The sequence below is a fragment of the Esox lucius genome, chromosome 4 (assembly GCF_011004845.1).
Source record: "Esox lucius isolate fEsoLuc1 chromosome 4, fEsoLuc1.pri, whole genome shotgun sequence".
Taxonomy (NCBI): Eukaryota; Metazoa; Chordata; class Actinopteri; order Esociformes; family Esocidae; genus Esox; species Esox lucius.
The window spans coordinates 15,301,241-15,318,935 of NC_047572.1; the positions used below are offsets into that span (position 1 = coordinate 15,301,241).

The window sequence follows — 17,695 nt, forward strand, 5'->3', positions numbered from 1 at the left end:
CGAACCGAGACAGTAATGGTCAGCTGGCGCTATGAAGGAGAGGAAATCCCTTGTTCATGTTGTTTTACGGATCTTTGGGACGCTTTGGGTCATGTGTCTAACCTATATCACATTCTGTTTAGATATGACAGGGCATCGATGTCTTTCAGCAAAGAGACCGTTTGAACGACGACTAAGCTGTCAATCTACCTCTTCCTCCCAAGCACTACAGGGTCTGCCTCCTCTTCCTCTCCTCTTCCCCGTTCGCTTTTTTTCTGCTTCCTCTTTGTGCTCTATTTTCCCCCTCTTGTTTCCCCTGGCGTTGATAGAGCTGGTCAGTCCCTCCACACCTGTCTGCTGTACTGCCCAGATGGAAGGATCATTACAAAAGCCTAATTGGCACTTGTGTACCTCCTGATAGGTCTCGGTGTGTGTATGTGTGTGAGTGTTTGTATGTGTGTGTGGGGGGGGGGCTTGCGTGTGGGCCAAGCTCTGATCGGTTGCCCAGGTTTGGTTAGTACCCCACTGAGATCACCAGGAGATGGCAGGTTGTTGCACTAACAGACACAGAGACTGACAGACAACAGAATGGGGAGGGAGGCAGAGAGAACAGGAGTCTCGCACCTTCCATTACTGGATTAATTAGGTGTTGAAATGCCATTGTCTTATCACTCTGACAGGGAAAGAGAGGGAAGGAGGAAGAGAGTGTTACATAGTGGAGGATGGAATGAGAGAGAAACAGAAAGCATCCTAGAGGGCCGGAGACCGGAGAGGGAGGGAGGGGGAGGAGAGAACTGTCACTCTACGGCCAGACTGATTCCCAGCAGTCTCATATCTTCCTCTCTCTAATGAAAGCTAATGTTTGGGGCTCTGTGTGACTCTATGTCAATCTATGTCTCTCCCCAGAGTGAGTCCTATTACCTTGCTGTGTGGGCAGAGAATGGAACCGGCCGACGGAACGTAATGCCATGCTGGTCCTTTAGCTCCATGACATTAATCAAAGGGTGGCTCATTGGTCAACTGCTGTGATCTGGGTTCTCATCTGTGCCTGTGGCTCTGATCTGAGACCTGCCCAGTCGCAGGCTCTCTCTCGCTTTCTTCTCCCATCGGTCCCTCTTTTGGCCTCCGCATCTGTGTCGTTCTTGTCTCCCCCCCTCCCTCCCTCCCACCCTCCCTCCCTCCCGCCCTCCCTCCCTCCCTCCCTCCCTCCCTCCCTCCCACCTTCCCTCCCTCCCACCTTCCCTCCCTCCCTCCCTCCCTCCACCCCCACCCCTGTCAGAGGGAGCAGTAGAGGTGTAAGTGGTGGTATATTGCTCTTTTAAAGCCGCTCACTGCTACCTCTCCCAGGAGTGTCGTTACTCTAAGTCTGCATGCATCGTTTGCCACGGAGGCTGAGCGAGTTTCTCCGGAGAGTTTCTCTCCAAGGGGCATATGGGTGCGTGGGGGGGCTGGGCACCCAGGCGGGGATGCAGGCAGGGAAGCAAAGCCAAGTACTACCACCCCCATACAGAAAAACAACCGCTTCAATACAGCAGCCTTGACACATTCTTCTGCTTTCTTTCTGCAGAGAGGATTACTAGTTGTTCTGAAGATAACATTTGCTACATATATCTTATAATGGCGTTCCGCCACTGTTCCTTTGAGTAAACAGGCTGATCTTTTCAATCGGATCGATGTAAATTACGTGGGCATGTTTTATAATTTTTTTTTCTATTTCTAAACATACAATGGCACGCAAGCAAACACTATTCTGAGATGGACAGAAAGAAATGTGTGTCAGAAAGACTGAGATTCTAAGAAACAGGGATACATGGTAGTAGAAGAATAGAGAGAAAGGGAGGGATAGAGCGTAGGGAGAGAGATTGTTTTTCCTGCCTGTAGTACTCACTGCCATAGGGAATATATATGTGCATTTCAGGTCAGTTCACTTTCCATTCCATTATTTAAAATAATGGGTTTATTCAAGCACTTCTGATGCATTCTTAACAATAAATGTTATTTAATGTGTTACTTTACATTACCTTTTATTACTAGTTCATTAAAGACCCTTATCTCATGTCTGCACACATTTGCAGCCAGACAGCCAGTGTTCAGACAACCACGTGATGTTATCTCTGTGCTCCTCTCATCTATTCAACTAGGCTCATAGTAGGTGTCTAACTAGTGGCTAGCTGCCTAAGGCCATTGCCAAAAGCAGAGCTGTCAGACAAAAAAAAATGGTAGTTCTGTTCTGTCTTACTCTGTCATTGTCGTTAATTACCAAGTTATCTGTGATGAAGCAGATGGAGAATTTGCCTAATGAACTACAGCCCCCTGAAGCCCAGTGCCACATTCATTCTTTCCACAGTTTCTTTTTAATATTATTTATTTTCTGTCTAGAGAAACGCTATGTTGAGCTCGCAAGATAAACAGACGGATGTCCAGCAACGGCTCAGGTTGGAGTAGCAAACGCCTTTGGGCAGGGAAGGCAAAACCGTAATGGCCCTTAACCGTGATTGCTCCACTAAGTCCTTCTGGTGTAGATCGCCCTGCTGATTGGTTAAAGTTTATAGGGTTAATTGATAATACATTTTTAGAAAGTGGGCTTCGTTGTCCCGTTTCAGTGTAATGCATTGAGTCAACTCCTTAAGAGCGTTTTCCAACCGTGCACTTAGAGTGAACCTATAAACGTGAAGGCCATGATTGTAGCCGGGGCCGTGTTCCATTTTTCGGAAGATTCCATTAGGGATGCTGTCCACTTCCCTGTTCCCTGTCTGAAGACAAACACCGGACCACTACCGCACACACGCAAACCTGCCACAGACACAACAAGCCCATTTCCAGTGACGAGGGTTAAAGCACCTCCCTGGAGTGGGAGACACCAGCTGGAGCCGTCTAAACAGCTCCTCCCAGGGGAGCCTGTATGTTTGAACGATTGCCCCTTCAGTTTAGTCTGCAGCGGGCTTGGGTTGTTAGAATGTAAATGTACACAGCCCATCTACCCTACTTACCAGGCTGGGGCTGTTCTCTGTGCCGTCTGAGGGTCATCATTCTCCAGATAGTGGCCTGATAGGCCTTTACCTCATACCTTGTGTGGTAAGGCAGACCGTGGCTGCTCTATGACTGGTTGGGATCAAAGATGCGTACGAGTTAGATGATGAAATAAGGTAGGGTAAATGTGGACCTCACGTTAATGATGTGAGGGATGAGGGTGGCCGTTTTTAAACAAAGGATATGAAATGTGTCAGCACCCTCTATCCTTCAGACCTATTTACTTACACTCTAAAGCTCTGACTGGATTACATGTCTATTTGTTTCAGTGGAATCCACGTCAAATCTATTAAAACATAGCGTTTTCGAGGGTGTGTGCTATGAAAATGCAAACTGTTGGACTTTAACACAAACGCTGTGATGTTGTTTTTCTAGCCGTCTGGGGATTGGAAACCCAGACATATTCCCTATCCCCTAAACCTAATCCTAACCCTAACTCTTATGCCTAAATGTAATCTAGCCCTAACACCTAAGCCTAACCAGTAGTGACTAAACCTAAATGTAACCCCAGTTCTAACCCATTCATCCTCAACCGGCTGTAATCACTGAACTGGGAATACATTTTTCGTACTGAAGATCGTCCGATAAATCTTATGGAGACTATAGCCAGCATTTATTTTATGAGTCCCATGATGCTGTCCTCCTGGGCTAACCAGCCATGGAAACATGTGGTTCCCTGTCTGTGGAAGGAAACAAAAATATTCTGCTGAATAACTTCGCTGGACTGCAGCCTGATGTCCCAGCGCCATCAGCGCCAACATCAGTCCAGAGGTTTCTTCTTCATCTGCGCTCATTCAGTCTGCGCAGGGTTCCGCGGAGGGTTCTTCTATTCCAGCGATCTGCGGCTGGTGTGTTGAAGTGTTAAGCTGAGGGATCCGGATCAAAATGTCCTACGCCGGGCTAGCATCGCAGTGGGAAGCTCTACGGTTAAATCAACGCAAGTCTGATATACCTGCACACATTATTTCCCAGTAGCGAGGGTCATGAATTTATTCAAAATGATGAAGACCATTAAGAAACGGCTAAAGTTGGGATTGTTTCCGACCCAATTCCATCAACTTGCCTTGGCTGTAGACAGTTTTGAAAAAGGCCGCACTACTCAGTCGAAGATGATATTCACATGGGTTTTCCTTTCAATCCCAAATGACCCTACTTGGAGTATTCCTGTATATATTCACAATCCCTTTGGGACTTGTAGTATTCCTGTATATATTCACAATCCCTTTCGGACTTGTAGTATTCTAGTATATATTCACAATCCCCTTGGGACTTGGGCATCTGCACATCATTATATGGGGTGTATTGCCTAAATTGGACTTAGATAGGATATTGTAAGATATTGGGATCTTAGTCAAATCCAGACTCATCTGAAACTTGGTTGTCAAAGGCCAGTTATGTGGATATTGCATTAGATGTATTTAGAGCAGATATGATGGGTCAAAGTGGAGATCTTGCAATTAAACAAACAAACACCTGTTTAAGTATCTCCATTCCTAAGCAATTTGAATTAAGCTAAATCTGACTACTATGTAAACACTATGTGATTGCAAGGGGAATCTGGACTAATTCTAGGAAACTGGAAAGCCCCTGAAAAAAGATTCCTCCACCTCGTTGTCAAAACTGATTGCTTTGGACTCTGGGCTCATTACTGATAACAGTGAAATTGATAATGCCTTCAATCACCACTTTATTGCAGCAGGCTCTCTGTTTGAGAGAACTGCCATCACTATGTCAAATATAAATGAAAAAAGTGATTCATGATAATGAAGCATTTGTCAGATGTTACGGTATTAAGCAAGGTTTTTCACTGTCTCCATTCACTTTAAAAGACTGCATTAATGCTTTGCTCTACAGTATATCCACATTAAGAAGGAAACTGGGCCGACTACCTTCACCCAGGACTGCTGGTTAGTTCAGTACCACTTGTATCTGGAGTTGTAATGCTTATTTTTTTAATCATCAACATTCATTTCTGGAGTTCCCAAATATTGGAAAAACGCCCATGTTCTGCAACTAAAGGTGTGATGTTACTAGTGACCTTTATAACTACTTTATGAATATGATTGTTTATGTAAATATCTAAAACATACTTAGCTAAATTATAAAAAATTTTAGTTGACGAATGTATTGTGAATAGATGCAAATGTATGTCAATATTGTTTGACATGGGCTCAGCACTATTACTGCTACTGCATTGGTTGTAAATGATATTGCCAAAATACTTGAAGGAAAGACAAATTGTGCGTCTCGGTTTATTGACCTGTCATATGCTTTTGATACGGTGTATAATTCCATTTTGATGAAGAAATTGACTTATGCTAATGGTTTCAGCATTACCTTATATAGAAGTCCCAAAATCAACATTTAGATGATTTCAGCATCATTTCCCTCGACGTTCTGTTATAAAGCATGTTGAATGCTCCAAATACCTTTGGATTTAGTTAGATGAAAATGTCTTTCAAAACAAACCCTACGGAGTCGGTGAACAAGCAAAAGAATTGGAATTGGCTTCTTTCCTCAGCATAGCACTGAAACTGTACATGACACTTTTATGTCAGCACTAGATTATGGTAATGTGGTGTATACGCATGCCTCAGCTGAAACCAGCACAGAAACATCTAGATGCAGTCTATCATGCGGCTTGGCGTTTTATTACTGGTATGAACTTTCGCACGCATCAATCTTTTCTACACTTCAATTGGCTTGGACTCTCTGGGTTCTAGAAGGGACAGGCATTAGTTGATGTTTGTATGTGAGGCTTTAATGCAAAAACTTACAAACTATTTCAAAAATGAATAGGAGAATCAGCATTCAGACAAGCTGATTAGTCTTAGAGAAAAATGTAGGTTCACTCTGAGTTTGGGAAAACTGCTTTTATCTAATTTGCTCCTTATAGAATGTTTTGGAGAATATGTTTTGGTGCTTGTAGGGCAGTGCCTTAAGAAGTGGCCTTTCAGTTTATCATCGTGAATGTTCTTCATAATTTTGTTTTTCAAATTTGTATTTTTATGTATGCTGTAACACCGGCTCCACAATAACTGAGACCTACGTCTCAGACTGACTCTATATAGACAGAGGTTAAATAAAAATAGAGAGGTCACAGCAACATACACAGAGATAGAGACAGAGACAGAGATAGAGACAGACACAGAGGCTCGAGTGACAGACAGACAGACAGACAGACATAGAAAGCCACAGACACAGACCATGGTGTCACGAGTTGCGTAGTTGTGGAGAGGAAAGGAACCAGGCGCAGGTAAAGAGGCAGTCAATGTCGTATTTTTAATATGAATGAACACCGAGCACTGAAACACTGAACGAAACCAAAAGTATAAATCAAACCGGAAAACTCACCACGTACAGAAACAAACGTAGATATGCAAGAGTGACAGACAAGTGAGGGGAGCAGAGAAGAAACATTTAAACACATACTAATGACTTGATTGGGAGCGACAATTGGAGAAAAGACAAATGAAGGAGTCCGGGGTGAGTTCATGTGTAATGGGAATCTGGGAAGAGCGGGAGATGACGGAGCTGTCTGTCACCTCACTTTCACACATGGACTTAATAAACAAGAAACCAGGCAAGCTTTGGTCTGCCGGCCCGCAATAGAATGTGTTGATCATGGCTGCCCTCTCAAGATTCTAACTTAGGTTGTGTCTTTAATCACAACACCACAGAGCTGACCATTTGCCAGGTGTCATAGCATATTGGCATTATATAATGTTGTTATGGAATGACATTAAGTTTAAATATTTTGTTAGACACCATTAACCATCGTGTTAAACAGAGCAACGTTTCTTATTAAGTTTACCTCCTTCACAAATAGTATCTATGAACTGTATGGCTTTTGCCACTGGCTATTTTAACAGCTGGCATTCGTGAATGACATTTATACAATAACTACTGTATCAATATAGGTGACGGTATCAGACTTTTGTGTCATCTGAAAAGACAAGAGAATTGTTTAGCCAGCGAAGTGTTTGACTATCCTGAAGAAATGCAATGACATTATTCAAAAATCCACCTGAAAAAGTCGCAATATAACAGTAAACTAGTGATGGCCGTTCTTCTGGCAACAGGATATTATGCTAGCCGCGCTAACTCAGATTTTCTTCTTCAAAATAAAAGCCATCATTGAATTAAATAAGGCGATATAGTTAACAATCTAGTCTGTCAATCTAGTGTGTCATTTTATGTTTAATATCCGTTCCAATTTTGTTCTTGTCTGTTCTTTTTTTTACACACTAGATTGTTAACTATATGGCCTTCTAAATGTCAATGATGGCTTTTATTGTGATAATGAAAATCTGAGTGCTGCCAGCATAATATCCTGCTGCTAAAATAACGCTAATGAAGCCTCGTTTGGCCATCACTACAGTAAACATGTTCATTTTAGGCTTCCGGTAGCTACAGAAGGTTGTAGCCAGACACGTTTTTATCTATTCTGAACAAATCCTCTTTTACCACTGGCCGTTTTAACAGCTCATTAGCAATTCATGAATGACACTGAGCATCTATCAATATACGTGACGATATATTTATAACTGACTTTTTTGTCAAGTGAAAAGACGAGAGAATCGTGTAATTGTGCAAGCAAGCAAGTTTATTTATATTGCACAATTCATACATCGAAGCAATTCAAAGTGCTTTACAAAGAAAAATATATGAAAACAATAACATAAAAACAAATACTCAAATGAAAACATCTCTAACCACTATGCTTTTTAACAAAGGGTATTCAGTCAGTCAGTCAGTCAGTCAGGGATGGACGGACTCAGTAAGAGACATTCACTCTTCTAGGCCAGCTCCGCTTACGCGGTCCGGCTAAAATAATGGTGGAACACACTGGTGCTAGAAAGCTAAGGTTTTGGACAGAAACACACAAGTAAGCACACACACACATACAGCTCTGGAAAAAATTAAGAGACCACTGCACCTTTTTCTTTCCTTCCTAAAAAAGTTTATAAGGAAAGTTTTGAGTGCGGAATAGAAGCGTTCAGTTTGCTGTGGTCTCTTAATTTGAACCTTCTGGTCCTCACTTAAAACCTTCCTTTTTGACTTTTTTTGGAAAGGAAAGAAAAAGGTGCAGTGGTCTCTTAATATTTTCCAGAGCTGTACACACACACACACACACACACACACACTCACGCACATAAACACTGCTCCTATAACAGATTACACTAAATATAATCTGCCACTGGGACAAAGTACCATTAAAAGTAATTAGTTACAAGCTACCACAACATCCAGACAACATATACTGTAGAGGGACTTGTGAGAGCATGTATTCTGTTATGTAGTTATCTGTTTAGTGCACTACTTTGACCTGATCCTACTGTGCCCACATAGTAATCGTGTCGACAGTAGCGCACTAAAGGGAAGCGGGTTGTGTTGTGGGATGCAGTCATCTTAATCCATCTGTTTAAATGCATCTTCCCTAATGGGAAGCCTTATTAGAAATGTCCCATTATGTGTAGTTGACTTAGAACCTAGAAGGCCCAATCAGCTTTCCCAGTCCCACTGGACCCACGCTCATGTTGTGGTGGCAGTCCCAGACTGTTTCTGAGCCTTTGGTCTGTGTATACAGTAATAACACGCAAGTCTCCAGAATGGAGGGACGGTGTGTGTGTGTGTGTGTGTGTGTGTGTGTGTGCAGTTTTAAAGTGTGTGTGCAATCATATGTAAGACCTGTTTTTCTGTTGTTGTCTGTTGTGCATACTACACTGGCACTATACTGTTTCCTGACTACTGGACTTCTGCCTCCTGTGCTCAGACTTCCTCTGTCCTATATCCATGCTTCTCCACCCTACATCCACACCTCTCTGGCCTCATCCACGTTTCTCTGTCCTACATCCACACCTCTCTGGCCTCATCCACATTTCTTTGTCCTATATGCACGCTTCTCTGGCTTCTCTGTCCTACAGCCATGCTTCTGTGGCCTCAGCCACCCTTCGCTGTCCTCATCAACGCTTCTCTGGCCTCATCCATGCTTCTCGTTCCTACATCCACTGTTCTCTGTTATCATCCACATGAGGACATACATAACCAGTCAGAAGATGACTACTAAATACAAAACTACTAATTCAATTTCTTTATTTGTACTATATTAACATTGTAGAATAATAGTGAACACATCAAAACCAAGAAAATGCACATATAGAATCATGCAGTAACCAAAATTATAGGACTGTCATTTCTCTCTTACCATAATATGGACAACAATACAGACAATGATGGTCTTTGGTATACCAACTCTACCTTGTTACATCACAACTGGTTCAAACACATTAAGAAGGAAAAAAATCCCACAAATTCACGTTTAGCAAGACACACCTGTTAATTGAATAATTGATCATGAAGGCAGTTGAGGGCATGTCAAGAGTGTGCAAAGCTGACATCAAGGCAAAGGATAGCTTCTGTGAAGAATCTAAAATATACAGTGGGGAGAACAAGTATTTGATACACTGCCGATTTTGCAGGTTTTCCTACTTACAAATCATGTAGAAATCTGTAATTTTTATCATAGGTACACTTCAACTGTGAGAGACGGAATCTAAAACAAAAATCCAGAAATTCACATTGTATGATTTTTAGGTAATTAATTTGCATTTTATTGCATGACATAAGTATTTGATACATAAGAAAAGCAGAAACCTTTGTTTGCAATTACAGAGATCATATGTTTCCTGTAGTTCTTGACCAGGTTTGCACAAACTGCAGCAGGGATTTTGGCCCACTCCTTCATACAGACCTTCTCCAGATCCTTCAGGTTTCGGGGCTGTCGCTGGGCAATACAGACTTTCAGCTCCCTCCAAATATTTTTTTTTGGGTACAGGTCTAGAGACTGGCTAGGCCACTCCAGGACTTTGAGATGCTTCTTACGGAGCCACTCCTTAGTTGTCCTGGCTGTGTGTTTCGCGTCGTTGTCATGCTGGAAGACCCAGCCACGACCCATCTTCAATGCACTTACTGAGGGAAGTAGGTTGTTGTCATCCTGTCCCCTTTGCAGAAAAGCATCCCCAAAGAATGATGTTTCCACCTCCATGCTTCAGGGTTGGGATGGTGTTCTTGGGGTTGTACTCATCCTTTTTCTTCCTCCAAACACGGCGAGTGGAGTTTAGACCAAAAAGCTCTATTTTTGTCTCATCAGACCACTTGACCTTCTCCCATTCCTCCTCTGGATCATCCAGATGGTCATTGGCAAACTTCAGACGGGCCTGGACAGACACTGGCTTGAGCAGGGGGACCTTCTGTGCGCTGCAGGATTTTAATCCATGACGGCGTAGTGTGTTACTAATGATTTTCTTTGAGACTGTGGTCCCAGCTCTCTTCAGGTCATTGACCAGGTCCTGCCGTGTAGTTCTGGGCTGATCCCTCACCTTCCTCATGATCATTGATGCCCCACAAGGTGAGATCTTGCTGAGGGAGATTGACCGTCATCTTGAACTTCTTCCATTTTCTAATAATTGTGCCAACAGTTGTTTCCTTCTCACCAAGCTGCTTGCCTGTTTTCCTGTAGCCAATCCCAGCCTTGTGCAGGTCTACAATTTTATCCCTGATGTCCTTACACAGCACTCTGGTGTTGGCCATTGTGGAGAGGTTGGAGTCTGTTTGATTGAGTGTGTGGACAGGTGTCTTTTATGCAGGTAACAAGTTCAAACAGGTGCAGTTAATACAGGTAATGAGTGGGGAACAGGAGGGCTTCTTAAAGAAAAACTAACAGGTCTGTGAGAGCCGGAATTCTTACTGGTCGGTAGGTGATCAAATACTTATGTCATGCAATAAAATGCTAATTAATTATTTAAAAATCATACAATGTGATTTTCTGGATTGTTGTTTTAGATTCCGTCTCTCACAGTTGAAGCGTACCTATGATAAAAATGACAGACCTCTACATGCTTTGTAAGTAGGAAAACATGCAAAATCGGCAGTGTATCAAATACTTGTTCTCCCCACTGTATGTTGATGACAATAGCTTCCCGTCAGTCATTGTAATTTTATAAATGCTGGATTGGTCTGGCCAGATGCGTCATTCGCTTGCGAGTTTAGTCTGAATTGGGCTAGTGGTTTTGCAGATATTGCATGTGGGGACACTAAATAATCCACTGTAATCTTATGGAGAAGGGGATTAGACTCAGTTAGGTGTGGAATGGGAAGGGTGAAGCCCAGCAGTGTGGTCATTTGTAGTTTTGCTGCTTTTTGGCCTGCTATTCTGTAGCAACAGGTCTCTGTTGTCTTCACAAAAGTTCTGACAAAAATTACACCGCAAATATTCAAAAGACAAATGGTCCATGCTCCTGTGATACTTAAGAAACCAGACTCTATAGTAAAATACTGTGCTTTTTCACTGTTGAGTACTAAAATGTTAAGCCCCACTGCTCCTATGGTTTTGTGGTGTTCAGTAGTGGTTCCCTCAGCTTAAAGATCTGCTTGGGGATTGATCTTCAAGAATGGGAGGTCGGAATGGGAGGAGAGAGGTGTAGAGAGGAGACAAAACAAGAGAAGAGGATGGAATGGTAACCAGTGTGGACATTTGGACAGATCTTTTGGGTTTTAGTAGTTGTGTGGGTCTCTGAGTCCCTGACCCCTCCTGTCATCTTCCAGCTAGAGTCATACTAACATGACCTGTGTCATTCTCTTTCTCTCCATCTCTCTATCTCACACACAACCATCTGGTCAGAGTTACAGTAAGGAGACAGATACACAAACTGTTCCTGTCAAAGCTCCAACTCCAGGGCCTGCTCTGTTCTGACACCTCGTAGTGTGCTGAGGATGTCTGTGCAATGAGGGAGGAAAAGGGTTTGGTTCGCTATATTACTGGTGCGCTATGTGGATCACTGTGATGATCACTGATTATACTGGATCTGCAGACTTGGATATACAATCACTGATCATATTTGATCTGCATATTTAGATATACTATCGCTGATCATATTGGATCTGCAGACTTGGATATACAATCGCTGATCATATTTGATCTGCATATTTAGATATACTATCGCTGATCATATTGGATCTGCAGACTTGGATATACAATCGCTGATCATATTTGATCTGCATATTTAGATATACAATCACTGATCATATTGGATCTGTAGAGTTAGATATACAATCATTGATCATATTGGATCTCTAGAATTAGATATACAATCACTGATCATATTGGATCTGTAGACTTAGATATACAATGACTGATCATATTGGATCTGTAGACTTAGATATACAAACACTGATGATACTGGATCTGTAGACTTAGATATACAATCACTGATCATATTGGAGCAGCAGAGCCTGGAAGGCAGAATGGATTATCTAACAAAACTGAGATATTGGGTTGTGACGCCAGGAGCGCTGAACTGTGTGAATGGGTGAATATTGAAATTGAGGTTTCCATTGGAGGTGCGGGCGTGCATGAATCTTGCGTCAAGAAAAGACAGGAGAAACGTTGCCATTAATGGGAAATTATTTGAAAGCATCACATCCACTGGTGGGTTACCATGGGAATCTTCTATTACAGTTCCTGAGTGCCGAGGTGCAAGTGGGCTAGTCTATTTCAGGGAGGTAGAGGCGTACACAGGGTGAGTCACCGTGCCTTTGGAACACACACACACACACACAAGGCCTTGGGGCGCAGTTCTTTCTGCAGCAGGGCAGGCCGTCTCTGTCTGTCTGTCCCCACCCCTCCCTCCCCCGGCCCCTCCTCTTGGCCCTGGGCCCCTCGCTGTGAACTGGCCCCAGGCTCTGAACAGGCTGAGCAGACTGTAGACTCAATCTGTTGGGTGAATGCATAGAAACGTGAGGCCCGCCCGCAGACAGGAAGTAGCAGAAAATAACCCGAAGCCAGCCTCAGACCCGACCAGTGGTGAGAGTTGGGCAGGTCGAGAGGTGCTGCAGCCAGGTGAAGATAGAGGACGTGGTTAAGAGCCAAGATGACAGACACAGGATCAGAACAGTTCTAGAGGGGGTGAAGCGGTGAAAGAGAAGTAAGTAAAGCAGGAAGGAATTGTGACAGGGTGCAGAGGAGTAAAAGGAGAACAGGAGAACAAAAGTACAAATGAGAGACAGCACCGCATGTGCTTGCCCCTCCGTCTTTCGTGTCTCACGTAGACTACCCACAATGTACTGATCTAGTCTGTGCAGAAGTGATCAGACAGCATGATGATCTGTGTTCAACGAACAGCTCTTCAGAATGCAAACGCCCAAAGGTCTAACAATGGACCCGGTGACGCACCAGTAAGTCCTTGTTGTGGGTTTGGGCGCCTGCAAGCTCGAGTTTGTGGGGTGGAGAGGAAGCGCATATGTTCTGGCGAAACTGCCTAGCATCTGAAGATACACTTCCTGATCTCTGACTCTCCCAAGAGGCGGCAATGGGTCCACAATGTCCTCTGATCCCTTTCTTCTTCCCCTCCCCCTCTTCCCCTCCCCCTCTCCTTTAGTCTGCTCCCAGTTCTCCAAAGGTGTGTACGCCATCATCGGTCTCTACGACAGGAAGACGGTCAACATGCTGATGTCGTTCTGCGGGGCGCTGCATGTGTGCTTCGTCACGCCCTCCTACCCCATCGAGACGGCCAACCAGTTCATGATCCAGCTGAGACCGGAGCTACAAGATGTTCTGGTGGGAGTCATCGACCACTACCAGTGGACCAAGTTCGTCTATATGTACAGCTCTGACTCCGGTGAGTACCAACATCAGTGGTGAAATGACTAGCTGAATAGTCTTTGCATGTAGAAGAATATCTGTTTCTGGATTGGCCCTGTAATTCTTTCAACATAGTTGCTGGATTCACCCTGAAAATAACAGTTTGGTCCGATATTTGGAAAAGGGTACATCAAAATCACCTTGTTGCAGATGTATGATACAGTACCACTACCACTGGGGATGCTTTGTGAAAGTTGTCAAGAAGACCAGTGAAACAGAGTAATATTCAGTTCAGTATTCAGGCTAATAGGCAGGGGATTTGCTGGCGGTTTGGTAGGATGACTGGGCCACAGGGTATGACATGAAACTCTAGGTATGTGTCAGGAATAGCTTTATAAATGGAGCATGAGGCTGTGACGCTGAGTATTACAGAATGTCAGGAACACACACACAGAGGCACACACACAGGCTTTACTATCAAGGTGAGGACCGACAATTTAGTACCATCAAAAATAACCCTTTTACCTCTCCTATCCCTAACCTTAACCCTATTTTTGACCTGACCATAGCCTCAATAACCTGACCTTTATGCTAAACCTTAACCTAGCTCCTTCACACAACATACCTCTATCAGGCGCTGTATGGCGCAAGTTATCAGTCGTCATACCAACCACAGTAAGTCATTCACTTATTGCCATGGTGACAGTGGGAGGGTCAGGGGTAGTCATTGTGTCGCATTACAATGGAAATCCTTTTCAGTGAAAGCTCTTGGCAGCACCTGAACATATTTGGACGGCACACACAAAGGCAAATCGACCAAACACACTGAAGAGGAATCACACAGAGAAAACTAAGTCACACCATCTATCTACTGACAACACACACACACACACACACACAAAACGGACAACATACATACAGACAGACAGACGTTTGGACAAACAACACAGGAGGGAGAGAGAGTTGTAGGACCCACCGTTTTCCTGCCAGGTGACTGGCATTTTAATACAGCATTCCTTCTGGGTATTTGAAAACCAAATGGTAGCAAAAGCAAAGCAAACACATTTTAGCAGCAAACTTTTCCATCTGTGGTAAAAACAAAAAAGACTGACGCACCTGGTCTGCTTTCGCTCCTCTACTCCTTACCCACTCCCCCTTCCCTCCTTTACCTCTTCCCCTTTGTCCCTCCCTCCCTCTTCTTCCCCACCCCTCCTTCCTGCCATTCTCCCTCTACCACCCTTCCTGTTTCTCCTCATCCCCCTTCTACCCCTCTCTTAGCTCCAAACTGTCCTAGTCTTCTTCGCCTTCTCCCTCTTCTCCCTCTTCACCGCCTCTCCTTCCCCGTTCCATTCCTCCGCTTCTATTTCGTTCCCCTCCATCCCTCGCTTCCACCCCTCCCTCCTCTTCGTCGTCCTCCTCCCGTTCTACCACTTTCCCCTCCCTCACCTCGGCCCCTCCCTGCTTCTAAGTCGTCCAATCGGCTGTAGCATTCCCATAATTTCACCATCTGTCCCAGGTGTGTTTCAGAGCATAATGGATTGCTACACAAAACCCCTTGCATATGCTGACAGTGTGTCTGCAATCATATGTGTATTTGTGTGTGTATATACATTAATGTGCCTAAATGTGTGCGTGTGCTAATTGTGTGTGTGTGTGTGTGTGTGTGTGTTAGTAAACCATGTCAAAATATGACTAGTGGGGAGATTTTGTCATTTATGCAAATTGCTTTTAATTCTTGTTGTTGAGGTTTGAGCTAGGGTTAAAATGGGGTTTTAGTGGTTAAGGGTTAGGCTTAAGGTAACTGTTCAAGGATAAACATTTTAATGGAAATCAATTGTGATCCCAAGAAGTTGCGTAAAATAAGCGTGTGTGTGTGTTGGCATGGGTGTGTGTGGCTCTTTTTGTGCATGGTGAATGGTGAGTGATCTGATGCTCTCTGAAATGAAGCCAGATTAATGACGACGTTGAGACCTTGGTAAACTCTCCCTCTGTCTGGACACACACAGCCAGATTGTGAGAGCAGATGTCACTCAGAGGACTGATACTTGTGATGTATGACATTGCTAGAGGACCATGTATGTCCCAGCGATGTTTGGGTCTTCCAGGATCGACTGCTGGGCCATTGTCCCTTCTGAATGTGTTTGTGATTGTGTGTTTGTGTGTGTATGTGTGTGTGTATGCTTGCTGTTCATGAGCTTTTATAGTGCAAGTGTACTATAATCAGTGTGTACGTGCATGTGTGTATGTATGTATATGTGTGTGTGTGTGTGTAGTACAGGGTCATTACCCAACTGTATTATTAAGTGGGGGGATGAAGAGCTGTGGAATCCATATCGGCATCGCCTCCTGTTGCTTGGATACTAGTCCCCAGCTGCCTGCCCGAAGTTGTTGAAAGGGGTATTTTTAGATTGGAAGAAAATCTGTGTTTTTGGCCTTATACTGTGGTCTTATGAATATGTGTATTAGTGTGTGCATTTGTCAATGTGTGTGCATTTGGGAATGTGTGTGTGTGTGTGTGTGTGTGGTCAGTCAGATTACACTAGATTTTTGTTGGTCTGGTTGAGGAAAACACCTTTTCTGTTTATGATTTGAAAACTGTCCACAAGAGGCAATGGTTTGTTAGACTTGTGTGTAGAGAGACGATGCTGTTAAGATGTGACTCTGGGTAAATACTCACCTTACCTTAACCCTGACCTTAACCCCTAATTAATTCCTACGTCTTAACGTTGACCCTTATCCAGCCAGAATTATTCCTAACCCTAATCATATATGCAGAGGACATGCTCAGTTGTTAGTAAGATATTTCTTAATTTTTACTATTTTCTAAATTGTAGAATAATAGATTAAAAAAAGGGTTAAACAGATCTAAATACATTTCATATTGTACATTATTCAAAGTAGCCACCCTGTGCCCGATCAGCCAAAACAGCATTTCTCAGTTCAGACTCTAATGCTGGAAGAGAAGGCCTGACTCGCAATCGCTGTTCCACATCATCCAATGGGGTTATGTTCTGGGCTCTGTGCAGGCCACTTAAGTTCCTCCACACCAACCTCACCAAACCATGTTTTTATGGACCCTGCTTTGTGCATAGGGGCACAGTCATGCTGGAACAGGAAAAAAAACTGTTGCCACAAACTGTTGCCACAAAGTTGGAAGCATCCAACTGTCTTAAACGTCTTTGTATCCTGTAGCAATAAGATGACCCTTCACTGACTAAGGGGCTTAGCTCAAACCGTGAAACAAAGCCCGTCCATAACTCCTCCACCAAACTTTCCAGTAGGCAATATGCATTCAGGGTCGGTGGCGTTCTTCTGGCGTCTGCTACTCCCAGATTCGTCCACCAGACTGCCAGACAGTGACGCGTGAACACGTTTCCATTGCTCTAGAGTCCATTGGCGGCATTCTTTACATGACTCCAACCAAAGCTTGGCACTGTGCATGTTGTGGAGGGTTGCATACAGCTGCCGGCCATGGAAACCCATTTTGTTAAGCTCCCCGGATGTACATTTCTTTCGCTGATGTTGCTTCCAGAGGCAGTTTGGAACTTTTCGGTGAGTGATGCAACAGATGACAGGCCATTTTCACGTGCTACGTGCTTCAGCACTCGGCGGCCCCACTGTGTGTGTCTGTGTGTGGTTGCATCGGTGCATCCGAGGGTGTTCACGTGCCTGGAGCTGACTCATGCAGCTCTGTGCCAAACTATGGTTATTCACTAACATATATTAAACGCACCTTTGATTAGCGCAGTGGAGGTCAGATGGTGCTTTGGATGGGTTTGTTATAGATGTTCCTATTCTCTGCGCTAACATCACCATTCTAACGGCTCTTCTCTATGGTAATGTCTATAAACAGTACACATGAAAATGCCAACATCAAAGCAACACCACAGAATACTGTATTAATATTGAACGCACTTGCTATGAGAAACAACCCCAGAAATAAAAACTGAGCTGCGCTTGTTTGGGTATGATGAATATCTGCTTACTTTATGCTTATCGCTAACCTCACAGAACACTGTCTATAAACTATTTTGACATTGCCAA

General features: G+C 43.7%; 1 protein-coding gene across 9 annotated transcripts in view; it reads left to right on the plus strand.

Annotated features, from left to right (window-relative positions):
* The window catches only part of gria1a (glutamate receptor, ionotropic, AMPA 1a), a 103,584-nt gene that overhangs the window by 11,642 nt on the left and 74,247 nt on the right, over positions 1-17,695 (plus strand). For all 9 annotated transcript variants that reach the window (XR_004575702.1, XM_010865805.4, XM_010865806.4 and 6 more), the window contains exon 3: positions 13,449-13,688. Coding sequence is in view for 8 of the 9 variants with exons in the window: in XM_010865805.4 (XP_010864107.1) it covers positions 13,449-13,688 (240 nt within the window). In the remaining variant the exon portion in view is untranslated. The remainder of the gene's footprint in view (positions 1-13,448; positions 13,689-17,695) is intronic.